At 61.0% G+C, this 17,654-nt stretch overlaps 2 protein-coding genes across 4 annotated transcripts in view; one reads left to right on the forward strand and one right to left on the reverse strand.

Moving 5' to 3' along the window:
* Nucleotides 1-117: 117 nt before the first annotated feature.
* On the reverse strand, nucleotides 118-4,956 carry MST1 (macrophage stimulating 1). Its single transcript, XM_032411297.1, has 18 exons — nucleotides 4,769-4,956; nucleotides 3,952-4,099; nucleotides 3,766-3,878; nucleotides 3,569-3,683; nucleotides 3,345-3,481; nucleotides 3,151-3,271; nucleotides 2,892-3,010; nucleotides 2,548-2,716; nucleotides 2,224-2,354; nucleotides 2,039-2,141; nucleotides 1,763-1,899; nucleotides 1,641-1,676; nucleotides 1,437-1,557; nucleotides 1,184-1,261; nucleotides 910-1,056; nucleotides 724-830; nucleotides 479-618; nucleotides 118-350 (listed from the first exon to the last, which is right to left on the reverse strand). The coding sequence occupies exons 1-18, from the start codon at nucleotides 4,818-4,820 to the stop codon at nucleotides 189-191; spliced, it is 2,136 nt and encodes a 711-aa protein (XP_032267188.1). The 5' UTR covers nucleotides 4,821-4,956; the 3' UTR covers nucleotides 118-188.
* A 719-nt stretch (nucleotides 4,957-5,675) lies between these two features.
* RNF123 (ring finger protein 123) overlaps nucleotides 5,676-17,654 on the forward strand; it is a 28,584-nt gene continuing 16,605 nt past the window's right edge. For 2 of the 3 annotated variants that reach the window (XM_032411300.1, XM_032411298.1), the window contains exons 1-21: nucleotides 5,676-5,779; nucleotides 7,288-7,406; nucleotides 7,683-7,767; nucleotides 10,564-10,643; nucleotides 10,771-10,865; nucleotides 11,307-11,361; nucleotides 11,474-11,559; nucleotides 11,852-11,938; nucleotides 12,172-12,239; nucleotides 12,428-12,553; nucleotides 12,962-13,076; nucleotides 13,160-13,264; nucleotides 13,688-13,813; nucleotides 13,965-14,057; nucleotides 14,131-14,204; nucleotides 14,981-15,098; nucleotides 15,292-15,391; nucleotides 15,606-15,667; nucleotides 15,870-15,941; nucleotides 16,153-16,273; nucleotides 16,901-17,002. In XM_032411300.1, coding sequence (XP_032267191.1) covers nucleotides 7,325-7,406; nucleotides 7,683-7,767; nucleotides 10,564-10,643; nucleotides 10,771-10,865; nucleotides 11,307-11,361; nucleotides 11,474-11,559; nucleotides 11,852-11,938; nucleotides 12,172-12,239; nucleotides 12,428-12,553; nucleotides 12,962-13,076; nucleotides 13,160-13,264; nucleotides 13,688-13,813; nucleotides 13,965-14,057; nucleotides 14,131-14,204; nucleotides 14,981-15,098; nucleotides 15,292-15,391; nucleotides 15,606-15,667; nucleotides 15,870-15,941; nucleotides 16,153-16,273; nucleotides 16,901-17,002 — 1,852 coding nt within the window. In that variant the 5' untranslated portion in view covers nucleotides 5,676-5,779; nucleotides 7,288-7,324. Of the gene's footprint in view, nucleotides 5,780-5,843; nucleotides 6,137-7,287; nucleotides 7,407-7,682; nucleotides 7,768-10,563; nucleotides 10,644-10,770; nucleotides 10,866-11,306; nucleotides 11,362-11,473; nucleotides 11,560-11,851; nucleotides 11,939-12,171; nucleotides 12,240-12,427; nucleotides 12,554-12,961; nucleotides 13,077-13,159; nucleotides 13,265-13,687; nucleotides 13,814-13,964; nucleotides 14,058-14,130; nucleotides 14,205-14,980; nucleotides 15,099-15,291; nucleotides 15,392-15,605; nucleotides 15,668-15,869; nucleotides 15,942-16,152; nucleotides 16,274-16,900; nucleotides 17,003-17,654 lie in introns of those variants that run through there. The other variant, XM_032411299.1, reaches the window with a different exon arrangement.

The following is a 17,654-nucleotide window of genomic DNA, read 5'->3' on the forward strand; positions in this document are numbered from 1 at the left end:
GTCCTCGAGTGAGGTCTCCCAGCCCAGCTCTGCTGGGCTTGAGCCACTCAGGCCCTAGCAAGGGCGTACACCAACTGATTTCCCAGCAGAGGCTAAGAAGCACCCTGCAGAGGTGTGAAGAGGAGAGGCAGCTTTATGTCTGACAGGAAACTCTGTCCTCTCCCAAGTACATGGGATCGAAGTTGGGCCTAGCCCAGCCGCATGACCTTGTGAATCCAGTCCGTAAACACAGAGACGCGCATGAAGATGGCTGGCCAGCGGGGCCGGGCGCACACTCGGTTGGGGATTATAATTCCCTCCAGGACCCAGCAGTCATGGGTAAAGCAGGCAAGTGGGCCCCCGTAGTCACCCTGGTAGATGGAAGAACTGGTAAGGGGGCCCTGGGCCAAGGCAGACACTAGCTTCCTTGGGGATAAAGTAGTACATTTTCAGGTTCCCGGACCCTCCCTGAGCTGGGAATGGGTGCCCCAGCACTGACCTCACAGGCACCCACAGGGGCCAAGAGTCCCTCAGTGCACATCTCATTCTCCCGTACGCGTCCGCGGTGCTTGACGTTACACTCCTGGTTCGAGATGACGTTCAGCGAGGCCACATTTAGGACTTTGTTGTTCCCTGTACCTATGGTGATAAGAATGGGAAGGAGGAGAGGGCCTCTGGGTAGGATCTGAGGCTAGGCCTCCTGGCCTGGGGTAGTCCATGCCCCTGCACGGTGTTCTTTCTTACCTTTGGTCTCACCCCAGCCTGCGATCTCACACTTGGTGCCTGGAGGCACCACATACCGCTCAGGGGGCAGGCAGATCAGGGCCACTCGCTGGTTCAGGGTCACAGGTCTTTAATGGGAATGAGGGTGCTCAGCATGTAAGCCCACAAGGCTCAGCCCCACCTCACACCTCTTGACTTGTCACACACCTCTCCAGCTTGAGCAGAACAAGCTGGGAGCCTGAGGGCCCGCACACCATCTTGGCCACGGGGACCTGCTGCAGGCCTGGCTCCCCCGGCTGTGGGTTCTGGAACAGGGTGCCCAACCACACCTCATAGCCCATGAGAGGCACATGGCTGGGGGAGAAGCTCTGCTAGATCAGTCGTGACTCATAGTCTGCTGCCCCAAGGCTCACCTGGGAAAGGTAGCTAAGGGGAAGATGAAGGCAGGGGGTGGGGCTGGGTCCCCAAACCCAAGGCTCACCAGGAGGAGAAGCACTGCCGGGCGGTCAGTACCCACTGCTCCTTCACTAGGGAACCCCCACAGAAATGCTGGCCCTGCCTGAAGGAGTAGAGGTTAGGAGAGAACAGTGAGTTCTGGGACACAGGCTGGACTTGCGATCTCTTGGCTAAGACCCCCGAGGCCAGGGACAGGTTCCCACTCCCCAGGTATAAGTGCAGAGGATATAAGGATATGCCCTCGGCTCCTCTCTTGGGGAGAGGCAGTTGTGCCTCACCGATTACGCAAGCTGACTGTCCAGGGCGAGTTCCCAGGCTGGCCCCCCACCACACGCAGCCTGGAGCGCTGCTGGTCCAGGCGGGTCACCCTCTTGCCACACTTCTCAAACACCACCTGGTCTGGGGCATAGAATGGGCCTCGGGAAACCGACTGGATGGAGGCCCCTAAGAGGCCCCAACCCAGGCCTGGCCCAAGTGCATACCTGGGGGCTCCAGGATGGACGGTGGTTGGTCATCATCTGAAAAACCAAGTTCACCTGCGTTGAGGGAGCCAGCCCTCTAATGTGGAGGCTGGGGGCGGGCCCCGAGGGAGTGTCGCGCTTACCGCAGCGCCGCAGTGCACAGTAGTCGAACGGAGTCCCCGGGTCCGTAGTGTAGCACCAGGGCCCGTGGCTATCCCTATCCGGGTTCCGGCAAAAGTTCTCCTCCAGATGCGCGTGGGGGGCGGAGGTGGGTGTGAACCTGGGCGGGAGAGGACGCAAAGTCCTAGCAGGGTAATCCCAAACCCCTGCCGGGCTCCAGTTAGAGAGGTGACGGCGTGCCGCCTTAGCGGAGCCTGTGGCCTTGGTCCGGGAGGGGCTGGGCGCGCGGACCGACTCACTGCGGCTTGTGCGGCATCTCCGCAGACCAGTGCTGGCACGGGACGCCCTTGCGGGTCCTGCTGACCGAGCCGCGGTACCGCTCCCCCACGCCATTGTAGCAGTCTGCGGCGGGCGGGGGCGGCCGTCAGCCGGTTCTCGTCCCAGCCCTCCGGCTCCAAGCTCCCAGTCCCAGCTTGGGCCTTACCTTCGGGCCGCACGTCGTCGGCGCAGCGCGGGATCTGGTAGCAGAAGGCCACGCGCATGCCAGGCCGCGACGTAAAGCACCAAGGCGCCTCGGAGCCGTCGGGGTTCCGGCAGAAATTCTCCCGAAGATCCCTGGGCGGGCGCTCCTCTCAGTTCTTGGTGGGGCGCAGCCCACCGGCCGGCCAGCCTCCGGCTGGAGCCCCGCCCCCGGCTGGAGTCCGCCCCCCTGCGCTCCCCCCACCTTCAATCAAGCTCCGCCCCGGGACCCCACTCCTGAGGTTCCAGCTGCAAAGGTATGCCCCCCAGCGGCGGCCCGCCAGCTCACTTGCAAGCGTATTTCTCCGGCGCAAAACGATGCTGATGAGGCTTCTGCGCGTCCCACCGCTGGCAGGGCACGCCCGCGGCGGTGGTGTTGGCCTTGCCCCGGTAGCCCTCGCCCTTCCCGCGGAAGCAATTGAGCGTCGTGGCCTCGTGGCGCGGCTGTGCCTCGGACCCTTGGATGGACGGGTCGGAGCCCGAGTGGGAGCTGAGACCGCGGCCGGGGCGGAGGCCAAGTACAACGCCCGCGGGCCCACCGCCGGGTCACGCCCAGTCCCTCCTCTCTCCGCAGGCAGGCCACGCCCCTCACGTTTCCCAGGTGCCCTCCCAGGCCCCGCCCTCGGGCCCTACCGCAGCGGGGGAGGTCGCAGAACTCTCGTTCCACCTGCGGGTCGGTGGTGTAGCACCAGGGCCGCTCGGAGCCGTCAGGATTCCGGCAATAGTTGTCGTCCAGATCTTTGTCAAGGAACCTGGGGGCGGTAGTGGGGCGCGAACAAGACCCTGGGACTCGGGCCTAGGGTGGCCCCTGCCGTATTCCCGGGTCCCGCCCCTGGAGTCCTGGGCCCTCCCCTAGTCCGGCCCCCGCGATGCCGCGCCCGCCCACACGTACTTGCCCGGCTCAAAGGGGTGCGCGTGCGGACGCTGCAAGTCCCAGCGCTGACACTCGCGTCCGGACTCTGTGCGGTCCACTGCGCCGCGATAATCCTCGCCATTGCACCAAACGCAAGCGGCTGGAAAGACAGGCCGGTGGGTTCGTGGACGGGCGTGGGCATGTTCCTCCAGTCTCGACCCAGAGCCGCTTACCCTCCCGGCAGGACTTGATGCCACAGCTCTGGAAGCGCACTGCAGGGTCTGTCGTGTAACACCAGGGACCTCCGGGGTCCCGGTCAGGGTTGCGGCAAAAGTTCTCCTCCAAGCCGTTCCGGAGTGTGGGCGTGTACCTGGGGGCAGAGAGCAGCAATTCAGTGCGTGCTGGGTGGGGGCAGGCGCCGGGCCGGGCAGGGACTGAGGGGAGGTGTCTGTCTTACTTGTGGTCATTGGGGAACCTATGGCTCCAGTGCTGGCAGGGTAGGCCGCCAGTGGTGATGGCCACTGTGCCCCGGTACTTGACCCCATTGTCCATGATGCAGGTCTGCACATAGTCTGGGAGGAAGAGACCCGTTGTCAACAAGGCCTGAGGCCTCAGCAGCCCTATCCCTGGTCCACCTTCTCCACAGCTACTTACCTTTCTTTTGGAAGAGGTCACAGCGCCCCGAACGTTTCAGCTGAGTATAGGGTGAGTATTGGGTCCATGGCAGCAGTTGGCAACCGTGGCTGCTCACATTGTAGTGGAAGGCCCTGGGAGGACGAGGCACAGGGTCGCCCAGGTTCACCTGCCACCCAGTCTTACCTAAGTCCTGTAGTCACTCACCTGCAGTCCAGTAGGGGCCCGCAACGCCCTGCACACTCCTCAGCATCTGCCACATCCTCTTGCCAAGGCCCGGGCCCCACTGCGTGTCGCAGGTGTTGCAGTTCCGTACCCCGGAGCACCTGAAAGTCATTCAAGGGCGAGCGCTGCCCTGCGGGGGTGGGCGTGCATGTCAGTGCATTTATGTCCGCACATCCACACTTCATGCAGGGGATCAAAGCTACAAGGCTTCTGGGATGGACCCTGTGGGCACGTTCAAGGGTCAGACCCCTGTACGGGGAGAAGCAGGCCCAGACATGGTAGTTATCACCAGTGGTCATGTTTACTAGGCAAGGCACTAGGCTCAGGTCTAAAACCTACAGTATAATGAGAGCAGTGGGTGATGGTGCTTGCCCTGTGGAGCTTATTTCATCTCAGCAACACTAAGGCTCAGAGCTGTCCTATTACCCAGGCAGAGGCCCAGCCCAGGCATTCTGACTCCAAGTCTGGGCTCCCATCAGCAGCAGGGCATACGCTAGGTTAGAGGGTTAGATTAGGCTCATGAGGGATAACTGCCTGATGTGCGCATGCATCTGTGCGGTTCCCACACTGCTTCAATGCTACAGCAGACATTCTAATTCTAATGCAGGCATTCTAATGCAGGCCTGAATAGGCAGTGTCCAGATGTATTCCTGGGGCTACCCAGCTCTGCACAAGAAGCCAAGAGCATTCATTGGCTCCATGCCCAGTAGGAAAGTGAGCTCCTGGCCTGAATAGCAGGGTAGGCCCAGGGATGACCCCTTCCTGAAGGCAAATGGGGATCAGGGTGGGGGGCACTCACCAGGGGCCCCTGAGCACTGCGTCAGAAGCAGCAGGAGTGGGAGCCACCCCATCCTCCTGGCTGGAGGTTGCACTGTGACCCACCACAGCCCTATCCGGGAAGTTGTGAAACCTGTCCCTACGGGATTGGGTGGCTCTGCCTCCACACCCCCACTCCAGGCCTGCTGGAGCCTGACCTGAGACCCAGTGGCCGGAATGGGGGTGGAGCCAGGCCTCAGGCCCCCTGGGTGAAATGCAAGGGCCCTTACTCTGGCACAGTTAGCCCCTGCCCTATGTAGTGGGCAGGTGTTCAGTGGGGACACTTGATGTGCCCTGGGGTGGGGTTGGAGACCCTCTGCAGCCTACATTACGTTGCTCTGAAGGGAAGAGTGGTGTGGGCATGATTGGTGCCAGAGGCTTGGGTTCTAGCCCCTGGGTGGTGCGATACTAATCTTTTCTGAGCCTCAGCTTTTCCCTGTAAAGTGGCAAATGTTCCCTGACCCAGCCTCAAAGCAGCCTGCCCCTTTTGCTGACTTATCAGCCCCAGCTGTAGGCAAGTCAGCCCACACCCCGGCAGCAGAGCCCAGAGAGGCTCCCGTCACCAAGTCACAGTTGCCATCCCAGGAAAGGTAAGCGAGGCGACCTGTCTGGCCTGAATGGAAGTGGGAGTGACAGGTAGCAGGGACCCTGGCCGGTAGCCTTTCAAATGTTCTGGGAATCTCTGGGCCCGGCCTCCACGTACGGGTAGGAGTTGAGATAAGCGGCCTGGGGCTCCCAGTTAGGACGTAGTGCTCAGACCCGGCTGGGCTAGGAGCTTCTCCCGCGCAGGCGGGTGTCGGAGGCGGTTGGGCTGTCGGTGGAGGCCGAGGCGGGGAATGACCCGGCTGGAGACCGCGAGGGGGCCCCCTCGCGCGGACGCCGGGCGCGAGCCGATGCGCGTGCGCGGCGAGACCGCGGTTTGGCCCTGGACAGGCGCCGTAGACGAGAGGCTGGGTGGATGTTGTGAGCCGGGGCGCCGCGGCCGAGGCTGGGGGTGAGTGAGGGGCGGCTGGGCTCCGAGCGGGGCGGGTCCCTGCCGCTCCCCTCCCGGCCGTAGCGGGCCCAGTGTGAGGGTGCTCGCCGCCCAGGGCTTGCAGCCTGTGACGCGAGACTCCGGGCTGGAGCTGGCCTGGAGGATCCTCCGGAGCTTGGGGCCGGGCGGGGGCGACTTGGGGGAGACATGCGCTGCTCTCTGCGTCCTTGGGCTCCGAGATGGGGTCGGTTCCGTTCCGAGCCCGGATCCCTCGGCGGGGCTGGACAGGATCGACGGGGCAGGGAATCCCTGAGCAACGTCAAGTCCGCCTATCACCTGGGTCCTCAGCACCTGACACCCGGAGTGGATGTCTGGAAGGTTTGCTGATCAAATGAGTGACCGGGTCTAATCTGCCCCGCACCTCCTCTGGTGTGAGATGGGCAGCGGTCAGTCATGGACGCCCGCGGAGGGCCGGTCGTAGGCGGCAAGGCGGGACAGTCACCTTCCCCAGGGGCAGGCGTGGTGCGGGCTGTGAATGGGCAAGGGTGTGTGGTGGGAACAGAGGACCTGTGTGAGGTGAGATAAGGAACTGGGCTGCAGAGATGGGAGTGCAGTCGAAGGCAGTGCTAGAAGGCCAGGCTCCAGACTAGAGTTCATAGAACTTTCTGTGATGATGGGAGTGTTCTATATCTTCAGTGCTTAGTACAGTAACCGCTAACCATATGTGGTTACTGAATTTTTGGAACGTGGCTAATATAAGAAGTTGAATTTTTAATTTTTAAGTTTTAATTCAAATGTAAATAGCTGTACATGGCTAGTGGCTACTGCGTTGGACAGCACAGCTCCAGATCACTGAGGCAGTCACCAGCGACTTAGTGCATCTTCTCAAACAGCTGCAGCAACACCATGGCATGTGTGGGGTGGGCAGCAATGGGAAGAGCAGCAGGGTCTGCAATGACGACTGGGCGAGGGTGGTGCTCTGATGGGTGAAAGGCTGGGCGTGCGAGTGGGAAGAAGAAAACTAGCAGGCCTGTGGAGAAGAGAAGGGAAGATCCTGGCCTTGGGTGTCAGCAGGACTTAGGGCTGGAGATGGCACCAAGCCCTTGGATGATGGACCACACTTAGGGGAAGGTGGTGTAGGGTTCTCTCTACTGGATATGAGCTAGACCCAGTGTGGCTTACAACTGAGAAGGAAGCAGGGTCTGTCTGTCTCTAGGCCACCTCACTTTGGACACTTGGGTCTCATTTTTCTGGGGTTGAGACATTTAGTTTGGTGCAACAAACCTATATGTGACAACTACTCTCTGTCAGGCCCTGTGCTGAGCCCTGGAACGTGGTGGGGTTCCTATCCACCCTCCCTGTGTAGGAACTGGGAGGCCCCTGCTCTCTTGTACCCTGGGGTTGGTTTGTGTGTGAGTGTGCATGCACCTGGCCTCACCTGCTCCCAGGCCTTCTTGCCACCCCAGAACTGAGGTCATTATGGGGGCCCTCGGCTGGCTTCAAATAGACAAGCTCTGCCTCTGGCTCAGCCCCCCAGGACCGCTGGCTGCCCTCAAGAGATGAAGGATGGCGTCCAAAGAGTCCAGCATGTCTTTCTCCCGCAAGAGCTATAGGCTGACATCAGACGCTGAGAAGTCCAGGGTCACAGGTAAGGGCTGGCAGGGCTGGGAGGAGGCTCCTTGTGTTGAGGGAAGGAGAAGGAAAATACAAAGGCAGTGAAGCCCCAGGTCTCATGAGCTGCAGGCCCTGCTGCACCCCTTGTCCTGTGAGCCAGCTCTTCTTCAGCAGCCCTGGGGCAGTACACCCAATGTGACTGCTTTTCTGAGCCCTGTGGCTGGCCTGGGACCAGGAGCCTTGAGGGCCAGCACGGTCTGGGAGCTGCACCGACCATGTGACCCTTCTCTCCCTCTGCCCTGTGGCACAGGCATTGTGCACGAGAAACTACTGAATGACTACCTGCACCGCATCTTTTCCTCTCCTGAGCATGCGCCCACTGCAGCAACCAGCAGGTATGGCCCTGTGGGTAGCCCCTCACTCCGAAGGACCAGACCAGAGGCTCTGGGTAGACTGGCTTGGGTTCTGTTCTCACTCTGCCACTCCTGGCTGTGAGACCTCTGGCCAGAGAGTCTGCATTCCAGCCTCTGCTGCTTCCTCTCCCCTGGCCGTGTTAGTACCTTCCTTCTGAGGGGGATGTGGAGGTTAGGGAGGTGGTGCACATGCAGTCCTTAGGATAGCAGCTCACCCCTACTCCACAGTCAGCACCTGGTCCATGTGTGCACCTGCCCGCACTTCGGTCCCATCCCGGTCCTCTGTAGCCTCTGCCTGACCCTATAAAGTGCAGACCCTACCTGCCTCTTTTCCCTGCAAGTTGAGTGCGTTTAAGCTTAGTCCAGATCAAAGTTACAAGTGCACTTGAGCAGAAACTTAGAAGAAAAAGAAAGAAGAAATCTGTTATCTTGTTATTCTAACATGACCACTTGAGTGTGATTTCTTTGTTTTTCTTATTTTGTGACGTATGTAGTTTGGATTATGCTGTATAGAAATTTTTTAAAACTTCTGTCATCTTCAATTCTTTTTTTTTTTTTTAAGATTTTTTTTTTTTATTTTAGAGAAAGAGTGCATGGGCGAGCGAGCCCATGAGGGGGGAGGGGCAGTGGGGGAGGGAAAGGGAAAGAATCTCAAGCAGACTCTGCGATGAGTGTGAAGCCCCATGCAGGGCTTGATCTCATGACCCTCAGATCATGACCTGAGCCGAAACCAAGAGTCGGATGCTTAACTGACTGAGCCACCCAGTCACCCCCACCTTCAGTTCTTAAAAAAAAAAAAAAAAGTTTTATTGAGGAATAATTGACATGTAATAAACTACATGTATTTAAAGGATAAAATACAGTAAGTTTTAATCTGGATAACCTGTGAAACCCATCAAGCTAGTGAACAGGTCCCTCACCTCCAAAAGTATACAGAAGTTTAGATCCTATCTTTGTCATTAAATGTTTTCCTCTGAGTGGTTTTTTATTTCTGAATTCCGAATTAATCTTGGTGGGCATCTTTTAGGGCCAGGGATTTGCTGTAGCCTTTAGCACTGCCCCTGGTTTGGAGGGGCTTTTGCTTTTGTAAACAGTGCTGTGAAGAGGTGCCGAGAGTTGGAATCATGCGGCTGGAGCATTTGAACTGCAATCACTTTTAAGACGTTGCTAGGTTCTTTCTTTAAAGGGTCACATGGATTCTGCCTTCCTGCAGCGAGGCATGGGTGTCCCTATCCCAGCACCCTGGCCAGCTGGGCTCTTCTGTCTTCCACGGTGTCTGCTCTCTGGGCAGGCACAAAGGACAACACAGTCGCCTGTCCCATTTAAGTGGCTGCGGTGGCCATAGGATTCCCACTTGTGGAGGGCCAGTGCCCACCTCCATGCCAACCCCAGTCCTGGCCTGTTCCCAAGGCCATCTGATCCCTGCCTCATGTGATATCAGAAATGGTCGTGCTGTCACTGGTTCTCTGGCTGCCAGGAGGAAGAGCAGGTGGCGGGGCCATCACTCAGCGCTAGTGTGGATGCAGAGCCCTGGGCCGGGACCTAGGCGATCCGGAAAGGGCAGACAAGTGCCGCATTGGCCAAAGGGCAGTGCTGAGTCTCAGGCCGGCTTCCCCCAGCTGCTCTTGAGAGCAGGCGCAAAACCAGAGCAGCCCTCCCGAGTGGGGGCCGTGAGCACTGCCATGATGGAAGCCTTTATCCCTGGGCCTGTTGGGGTCTTCAGAGATGGGGTTGGCTGAGACTTTCCGTGCTACTGGTGGGGCACCCCATGGCATGGCCACCACCTGGCTTTCGCTCGGGGTTTAACAGGAATGGGGAGGAGGCTTCGTGCGTCTCTATCTCCTACAGCTCAGTAGTAGCTCACAGCAGGGGGGCATGTGGTTCCTGAGGCTGGGTTGACGCTACCTTGCCAGAGAGTGGGTGCTTTGGCCCATCTCTGTCCCCTTCCAGAGCCTACCGTCTAGGCCAATGAATGGGGAAAGAGCTGCGATCAGAGGTGGCAGAGCAGGTGCCAGCAGTCTGTGGGCTGGACCCAGATGGGCGCCGGTCTCTGTTCTACTCGAGCCGTGCTGATTACTGCCACCCCATTCCCTGCTATTCTTAGCAGCTGTACTCAGGACAGAGCTGGCCAGCATCCGGCCACTGATGGGGGCCACTCAGATTTCCCCAGCGCCTGTGGCTGGAGCAGACGGCGGATGGGCAGGCCATATGCTCTGTTCCTGTACAGGTGGTTACAGGACAGAGCCAGCTAGCAGCTCAGAGGGCTCAGCCCTTCATCCTCCCAAGGCCTGTCTCATTCGGCACAGACTTCCCTGGCTGGGACCACAGGCCTGGGGTCAAGGGCCAGCCTAGCTGTCATTGGTACAAGCCACCTTGGGGATCGGTACTTCTCCTGGCCTTTCTCTTCCAGGCAAATCAGCACAGAGCTGCCTTCAAGGGTGGGCGGGTTATGGGCCATGCAGGGAGCACGCATCATGCTTTGGAATCTTCCTAGCCTTTCTAACATACAGCTGTTGTTCCCTTTTTACAGAGGAGGAAATTAAGGCTGAGGGAGGGCTCATCTTTTAAGTCCTGAGGTACACCACACTGGACTAGTACTTTTTAGTTTAGTGGATAGCCCAGCCTTCTGGCCCCCAGCATGCCAGAATCTAGGACTAGACACAACGCTTTTACTGGAGTCTGGGCAGCCACTGTCTGAAGCTCAGAGGAACGGGAGTGGGAGAGGGGTTTAGTGTCATCTGGCTGGTTTCGAGGACTCACAGCCTCTGCTCTCCCCAGGAAACCCCTGAACTTCCAGAACCTGCCAGAGCATCTGGACCAGCTGTTACATGTGGAGGATGAGGATGAGGAGAGCCAGGGTATGTGGCAGTTTCTGGAATGGGATTGGGGGAGCCAGGCTGGGCTCTGGGGGTCCTGGGCGTGCCCTCTGTGCGTTCTGTCAGACCCTGTGCCCTGCCCAACCCCACATCTACCTCTCCTTTTCAGGACAGGTTGAGGGCCGGCTTGGCCCATCCACTGTGGTCCTGGACCACACAGGTGGCTTCGAGGGGCTTCTTCTGGTGGACGATGACCTCCTGGGGGTGAGTAAGGGCAAGGTGAGGGGTCCCAGGTCCAAGCCCCTCCTGACAACCGCAAGCTCCCCCTGACAGCCCCAAGCTCCTCCTGATGGGGCCTTGGTCTCTTTACCTTTTCTTTATGGGGTTATAGTCACAAACCCCTCCTGATGGGCTCATTGAGTCCTCAGCCCCCAAACCCTCCTGACACGGCCCTGAAACCTTCTTGATGTGACTCCGGCCCTAAGCTCTTCCCAACACAGCCACGACCCCCTCCCGTCACGCTCCTGACCTAGAATCCCTTCTGACACAGGCCTAGGCCTTCCCACCCTGTTCAGGCTCAGTGCAGTATTGGCCATGACAGGCGGGCACCACCAACACCAGCTGAGTTGGGGATGGGGCCCTTCCCCCTTGGGGAGGCAGTCTGCGTGCTGGAGAGAAGGCTCACCATCCCTACTCTTCCCCTAGGTGATCGGACACAGCAACTTCGGTACCATCCGCTCTACCACGTGCGTGTACAAAGGTGAGACCCTGCTCTGCTGCAGCCCGGGTCATGGGGAGAGGATTTGTGGGCCCCTGTCCGAGGCAGGAGGCAGTCTTTGTTCACCTGCTAGGCCTGACTTGGCTTATTCCAGGGAAATGGGTCTACGAGGTGCTCATCTCCTCTCAGGGGCTCATGCAGATTGGCTGGTGCACTATCAACTGCCGCTTCAATCAGGAGGTACGTGCGGGAGAGGCCCCCTCCCAGGGAGAGCTGCTGCTGCCGCGGGCCTCACCAGGGCGCAGGCAGCCCACCCACCGCGCGAGGTCTGCTCTGGACTGTAACCCAGGCTGCCTTCTGGAGGAGGAATGCGTCCCCCCCCATCCTAGGGCCACCCAGCCCAGGCAATCTCTCCTTGTCTCAGAGCATCGGCCTCTTTCTCTAGAGCTCTGTGGGTCCAAGGTTGATGGCCTGTGGGCTGTGGCCCTGCTCCTAACCTACTCCCTGGACCTTATGGACGCTTCCTCCTTAGGAGGGGGTTGGAGATACACACAACTCCTATGCCTATGATGGCAACCGGGTGCGCAAGTGGAATGTGACCACAACGAATTATGGCAAGGTAAGGGCTGAGACCCCTGTAGCCTACCTGCCCATGTCCATCCTCACAGCTTGGTGGGATCACTGGGCAGCCGCGAGAGACTGTAGGGCACGGGGTGGGGGTGGGGGGCAAGGACTCAGGTCCTCTGTACTTATGGTCACCTCCCCTGGGCGGTAATGGAGACACAGCCACGGGGAGCAGAGTGGGCAGGCTTCTGGGCTTCTGTGTATCTGTAAGACCTCCTCCCGTGGCAGGCGTGGGCAGCGGGGGACATTGTGAGCTGCCTCATCGACCTGGACGATGGCACCCTGTCCTTCTGCCTGTGAGTCTCCTGCCTTTACCCACAGGCCTGGCCTCTGGGGCCTCCCTGAGCTGCCCTCAGTTTCCCAGTCTCCATAAGGGGGCCAGGCCGACTTTGGTAGCCTGAGGGTGGACAGCCGCAACAGGGCCTGGCTCCCTGGCTTGTTTCGGCTACGTCATTCGGCTCACAGGCCTTCCCTTCTACTCCAGGAATGGCGTGTCGCTGGGCACTGCTTTTGAGAACTTGTCCAGGGGCCTGGGCATGGCCTACTTCCCAGCGATCAGCCTCTCCTTCAAGGAGTCCGTGGCCTTCAACTTTGGCAGCCGTCCCTTGCGATATCCTTTTGGGAAGAAGTCTGGACTGCGTGGAAGCTCTCGAAGCAAGGGATGAGGGGCTCCCTGCCCCAGGAGTTCTCTGGGCTGGTGGTGGGGCCATGGTTGCTGTGTGCAGAGAGGAGGGTGCAGCTTAGGTGCGTGCCGAGGAGCACGGTTCTTGCGGCAGCCTCGTTTGGTGGGTACCGCTGTGGTTGGCGTGGAACAGAGGAGAACGGGAAGCGGCAGGAGAAGTTGGGGCCCGCGGAGACAGAGGAAGAGCTCTGAGGGAGCTCAGAGGGAGAGCGCACCAGGCACTCTGACTTCCCAGCGCTGCCTCGGCGCCCAGGCCCCTCCTCAGGGGTCTCAGTGGAGAGGGGCAGGGGGTGTCTGAGCCCCAGACCAACTGTTGGCAGCTTAACTCTGTGCCACCTACCCAGTGGCAGGCTACCGGCCCCTGCAGGACCCGCCGCATGCTGACCTGGTGCGGGCGCAGAAGTTGCTGGGCTGCTTCCGGGCGGTGCTCAGCGTGGAGCTGGACCCTGTGGTGAGCCGGGGTCTGGGCTGGGCGAGCTGGGGGCCTTCCGCAGCCCTCTGCCCCTCACCGTCCTCACCCCACCCCCCACGCAGGAAGGCCGGCTGGTGGAGAAGGACAGCTCCGAGTGGCAGTTGCAAGGCCAGCCCACTGTCCTCCTCACGCTGGCCCACATTTTCCATCGCTTCGCGCCGCTCCTGGTGAGGGCACGTCCGGGAGGGGCAGAGGCAGACTGTGCTAGGGGCTGGGAAGCTGGGGTGCGTGAGGTTCAGCACCATCCCCTGGCCGGGGCCCCCTGTGACCAGAGCCCTCAGACCTCAAAGATGTCACCCAGGGGAGGAGGAGATGCTTCCAGCCGAGGGTATCGGGGGAGGTCTTAGAAAGAACATTGACGGGGAATGACATGACCGGCTAAGGGAACTGCGTGTGCGAAGCGTCGAGGAGCTCCGGGGCGGTGCCTTCCTGTGGCTCACGCAGACCCCGAAGGGCTTATCTCTGTCTTGGGGTCGCTCGAGTGAGCCCGGGAGTCTCTCTGTGCCTGTGGCCTCGGCGACGTGCCAGGGCAGGGGTGCCCCGAGTGGGGCAGAGGGCCACCGCCTCACCCGCGCCCGCCCTTGGTGCAGCGCAAGGTGTACCTGGTAGAGGCTGTGCTCATGAGCTTCCTGCGCGGCGTCGTGGAGGCGGGCAGCCCCGCACAGGCTCAGTCCGTGGTGCGTCAGGTCCTTGACCTCCTGTGGCTCTTCATGGAGGTGAGGCTCCCGACTTCCGGCCTGGGGCCGGGATAGCAGGCTCCACCGAGATGGGGGAGGCGCAGGGAGGGCTTGGGAAAGGACCCGCAGGTGGCTGTCTTGGCGCCTGGCCTCCGCTGGGCAGGCGTGCAGCGCGGCATCTGTCCCCCAGGACTACGAGGTACAGGACTGCCTCAAGCAGCTGATGATGTCCCTGCTGCGGCTTTACCGCTTCTCACCCATCGTCCCGGACCTGGGCCTACAGGTGGGAGCGCCTGCCCCTGCCCTGAGCCCTCTGGGCCTTGGCTCCGCCCGGTCTGAGCACCCCCTCCCCACAGATCCACTACCTGCGGCTCACCATCGCCATCCTGAGGCATGAGAAGTCCCGCAAGTTTCTGCTCAGCAACGTCCTGTATCCTCCCCTTGCCGCCAGGCAGGCCAGACGTGTGGTGTCCTCTGGGCTCGGGAGAGGCCAGGGAGGGCAGTGTACCTCTGGCCGGGGGTCCCCAGGGAGGCTCGGGACCGGAGCCACCCAATGCGTGAGTCCTTATTCCAGGACCCAGCCTTCCCAGCACCTTGTCTGCGGAGCGGGGAGGGTAGAACAAGGGGCCCTGGGCAGCCTGAGCAGGGCTTTCCGGATGGCTGCAGACACCGGACCACACGGAGGTGTGGGGGCCTCACCAGGGCCTGACCTCTGCAGCCAAAGCACTGCTCCTTATCCAAGTCCCGTGGCGGGGGTTCCTACAAGAGCGTGTAGGACTCCGCTCTCCCTGCTTCCCAGCAGTGTTGAGGACCGTGTCACGGGAGGGAAAGCCCTGGCAGAGAAGCCTGGGCTGGTAGCTGTCTTCTCTGTCTGGGGTCTTCAGCCTCCAGGAGGCAGACACAGCTGGGAGATGGGGAGACCGCCAGGCCCTCTCTCCAGCCTGTGCCCCAGTCTTGAGCTCCCGTGACAAGCCTTTTTCATCGCTTGCTGGGAATTGGGCTGAGCGGGCTCGACAGCCATGGCTCTTCATCAGGACTCAGAGTCAGGGGAGACGGGCTTATAGCAGCGATGGTACCCCTAAGGGTGGGAGAACGTGGTGGGCACATGAGGAGATAGGCGGGTTTGGGGACGGCTTCCCAGAGAGAACGCCTGAGGGCGGATGGCTCACCCTTTGGCGAGCAGAGCTCTCCCTTGACGACCACCAGCTTCGACGTGCTCCGGTCCGTTGTCTTCTTTTACATCAAGAGCCCCTTGCGAGTGGAGGAGGCTGGCCTGCAGGAGCTCATCCCCACCACCTGGTGGCCCCACCGCTCCGGCAGGGAGGTGGGCCCCCTGAGAGGGGCGGGCAGGGTCGCAGTGAGGGCTGGCCCAGACTGTCTGAGCCACCTGGCACTGAGCACGTGAGGCCCCTTCCCCGGCCTGGTCTGTGGGGTGGGGGCGGGGGTCTCCTGTCTGAAGCAGGCCCGGTTAAGTCCTGGGTGAGCCCTGCTGTCTTCCATCCCCTGCCCCTGCCCAGGGCAAAGACAGTAAGGACGTGAAGGATGAGACTGCCGAGGAGCGCGTGCGGAGGCGTGCCTACGAACGGGGCTGCCAAAGGCTCAAGAAGCGCATTGAAGGTCGGCCCCCTGCCTGGGGCACTGGGTAGGGGGTGGAGGATTTGTGTGTGTATGTACTGGGGGGCCCTTGGTAGTGACCAGGTCTGGATTGGGCTTGTGGGACCCTGGGAGTGGAACCCAATCCAAACCTGCCATCGCTTCCCATCCCTGGGAGCCTGAGGGCAAGGCCCTGGCTGAGAAGGGCTCAGTGTCGTGTTTCCCACCCTGCCCCCAGTGGTGGAAGAACTACAGGTCCAGATCCTGAAGCTGCTGCTGAACAATAAAGATGATAACGGGGTGAGTGACTCCCAGACCCCTGCGTGGGTCCCTGGCAGGGAGGGGTGCTGGTGCTGGGCCCTGAGGCCCAGAGGGCAGGCACCGGCCCGGGTTCCCATGGCAGGGCCCGGGTTCCCATGGCAGGGCCCAGGCTAAGGCACAGCACTGAGCTAGTCCACTCTCGGGCCAGCTCCTCACAGCCTCATTTTTCCTTGCACCAAAGGGTGAAGCTTCTAGGTACATCTTCCTGACCAAGTTCCGAAAGTTTCTACAGGAGAATGCCAGTGGCCGGGGGGTAAGTGTCCAGTAGGCCAGCCCACCGTGGACCCCTGGCTGTGTTGACAGGTCTGCAGCCTTTTGGCGCCTCTCAGCCTGTGGCGTCCCCGCCTCGTCTTGCTCTTCCTCTGCTGCCCTGCTCTCCGTGCTCCGCTCAGGGCCGGCCTCGGATGAGGAGTGAGTTGGCTCTGGGCTGGCATAAATGCGTATCCTGTGCCCTGTGCCCGCAGAACATGTCCATGCTCTGCCCCCCTGAGTACATGGTCTGCTTCTTGCACCGGTTGATCTCTGCCCTGCGCTACTACTGGGATGAATACAAGGCCTCGAACCCTCGTGCCGCCTTCAGCGAGGGTGAGTGGGGCCAGGCCTCATCAGAGAGGCTGGGCAGGGCTGCCCCGGTGATGGTGTGGAGTGCGGAGCTGGCGGTGGGGTGGGGATGGAGCTGCCCCAGGCTTCCTGCCCCATTGCGTTCTCTCCTCCTGATGAGTGGCTTTTCCAGCGGGCAGCAGGAGCCCCACCCTGGAAGAGTGCCAAGCCCATGTTCACGCTGTCCCCACAAGTTCCTGCCCGTTCCGGGCTCCTCTCCTCAGTCCCAGCCCATCTGGTCCTTTGCAGTCCTTTGTAGAGGATGCCGTGGGCAGGCTCTGAGGTGCTGGGGGCTGTGTTTGTGGGGGACAGGGTCCTCAGGGTCAGTGGGAGCCGTGCTTGCCCGGGACTGTGGGATATCCACAGGGCTGGGCAGGATCCTCTCTGAATGTGACCGCAGCCAGAATGCCCCTTTCATCCCAACCCGTGCTGTCGGAGCACTGACCTGAAATGGTGGAGGGAGGGGAAGCCATGCTGTGTGCCTGGGAGGGTGGGTGGCCGAGGCCAGGGGTCCCCTCAGTGCTAAGCAGTGTAGAGGGCTGGCTTTTCAGTGGGTCTTCCTGCCTGGCTCACTGCTGGCTCACGCCCCACCCCCCTCCCCGGCCCTCGCAGAGGCCTACATCCCGCCCCAGGTGTTCTATAATGGCAAGGTAGACTACTTCGACCTTCAGCGCCTGGGAGGCCTCCTCTCACACCTTCGGAAGACCCTCAAAGGTGCGTGCAGGCCTGTAGGCGGTGGGCAGGACAGACGGGGTTTGGCAGGGGGTGTTGGCGGGGAGGCGGTCCCTCAGCCCACTTGGCCGGGAGTGCTGGGATAGCCTGTGCCCACCAGAGGGCGCCCGAGTATCTCGTCCTGCTCCAGCAGGGAGCTGCCCGCCGGCCTCTTGGGTCCAGCCATCCCTTCCCTCTGAGCACCCACCCCGGGGGGGAGGCTGGGAGTCCTGTAATGAAAATGAAAATGAAATAGGGGCACGTGTGCTGGCAGAGGAGTGACCATGGGATCTTGGTGAGGTCACAGGGCTGGGAGGGGAACGTTCATAAGCGCTGCCTGAGCAGCTTCCCCGGGTGAGCAGAAGCGGCTGCGAGCACAGAGCACAAAGGCAGGGATGCCGGCAGCAGCCCGGCAGGGCCCGGGGATAGAAAGCCGCGGGTGCCAGAGAAGAAACTACCAAGCCGGGAGCGATGGGAAACGAGGCCAAGGAGTCGCACGGGTGCAGTCTGCGGGCCCTGTGGGCCACGACGCAGGCGTGGGCGCATTCCAGGGGTAGGGGCCGCTCTGGGAGGTCTTGAGGCAAGGGAGTGAAGTCCGGGGTCTGTGTGTGAGAACGGAGTGCCTGTGCCAAGTGAGGAGGTGGAGGAAGGCGGG

This window comes from Phoca vitulina, unplaced genomic scaffold, assembly GCF_004348235.1.
Source record: "Phoca vitulina isolate PV1807 unplaced genomic scaffold, GSC_HSeal_1.0 scaffold13, whole genome shotgun sequence".
Taxonomy (NCBI): domain Eukaryota; kingdom Metazoa; phylum Chordata; class Mammalia; order Carnivora; family Phocidae; genus Phoca; species Phoca vitulina.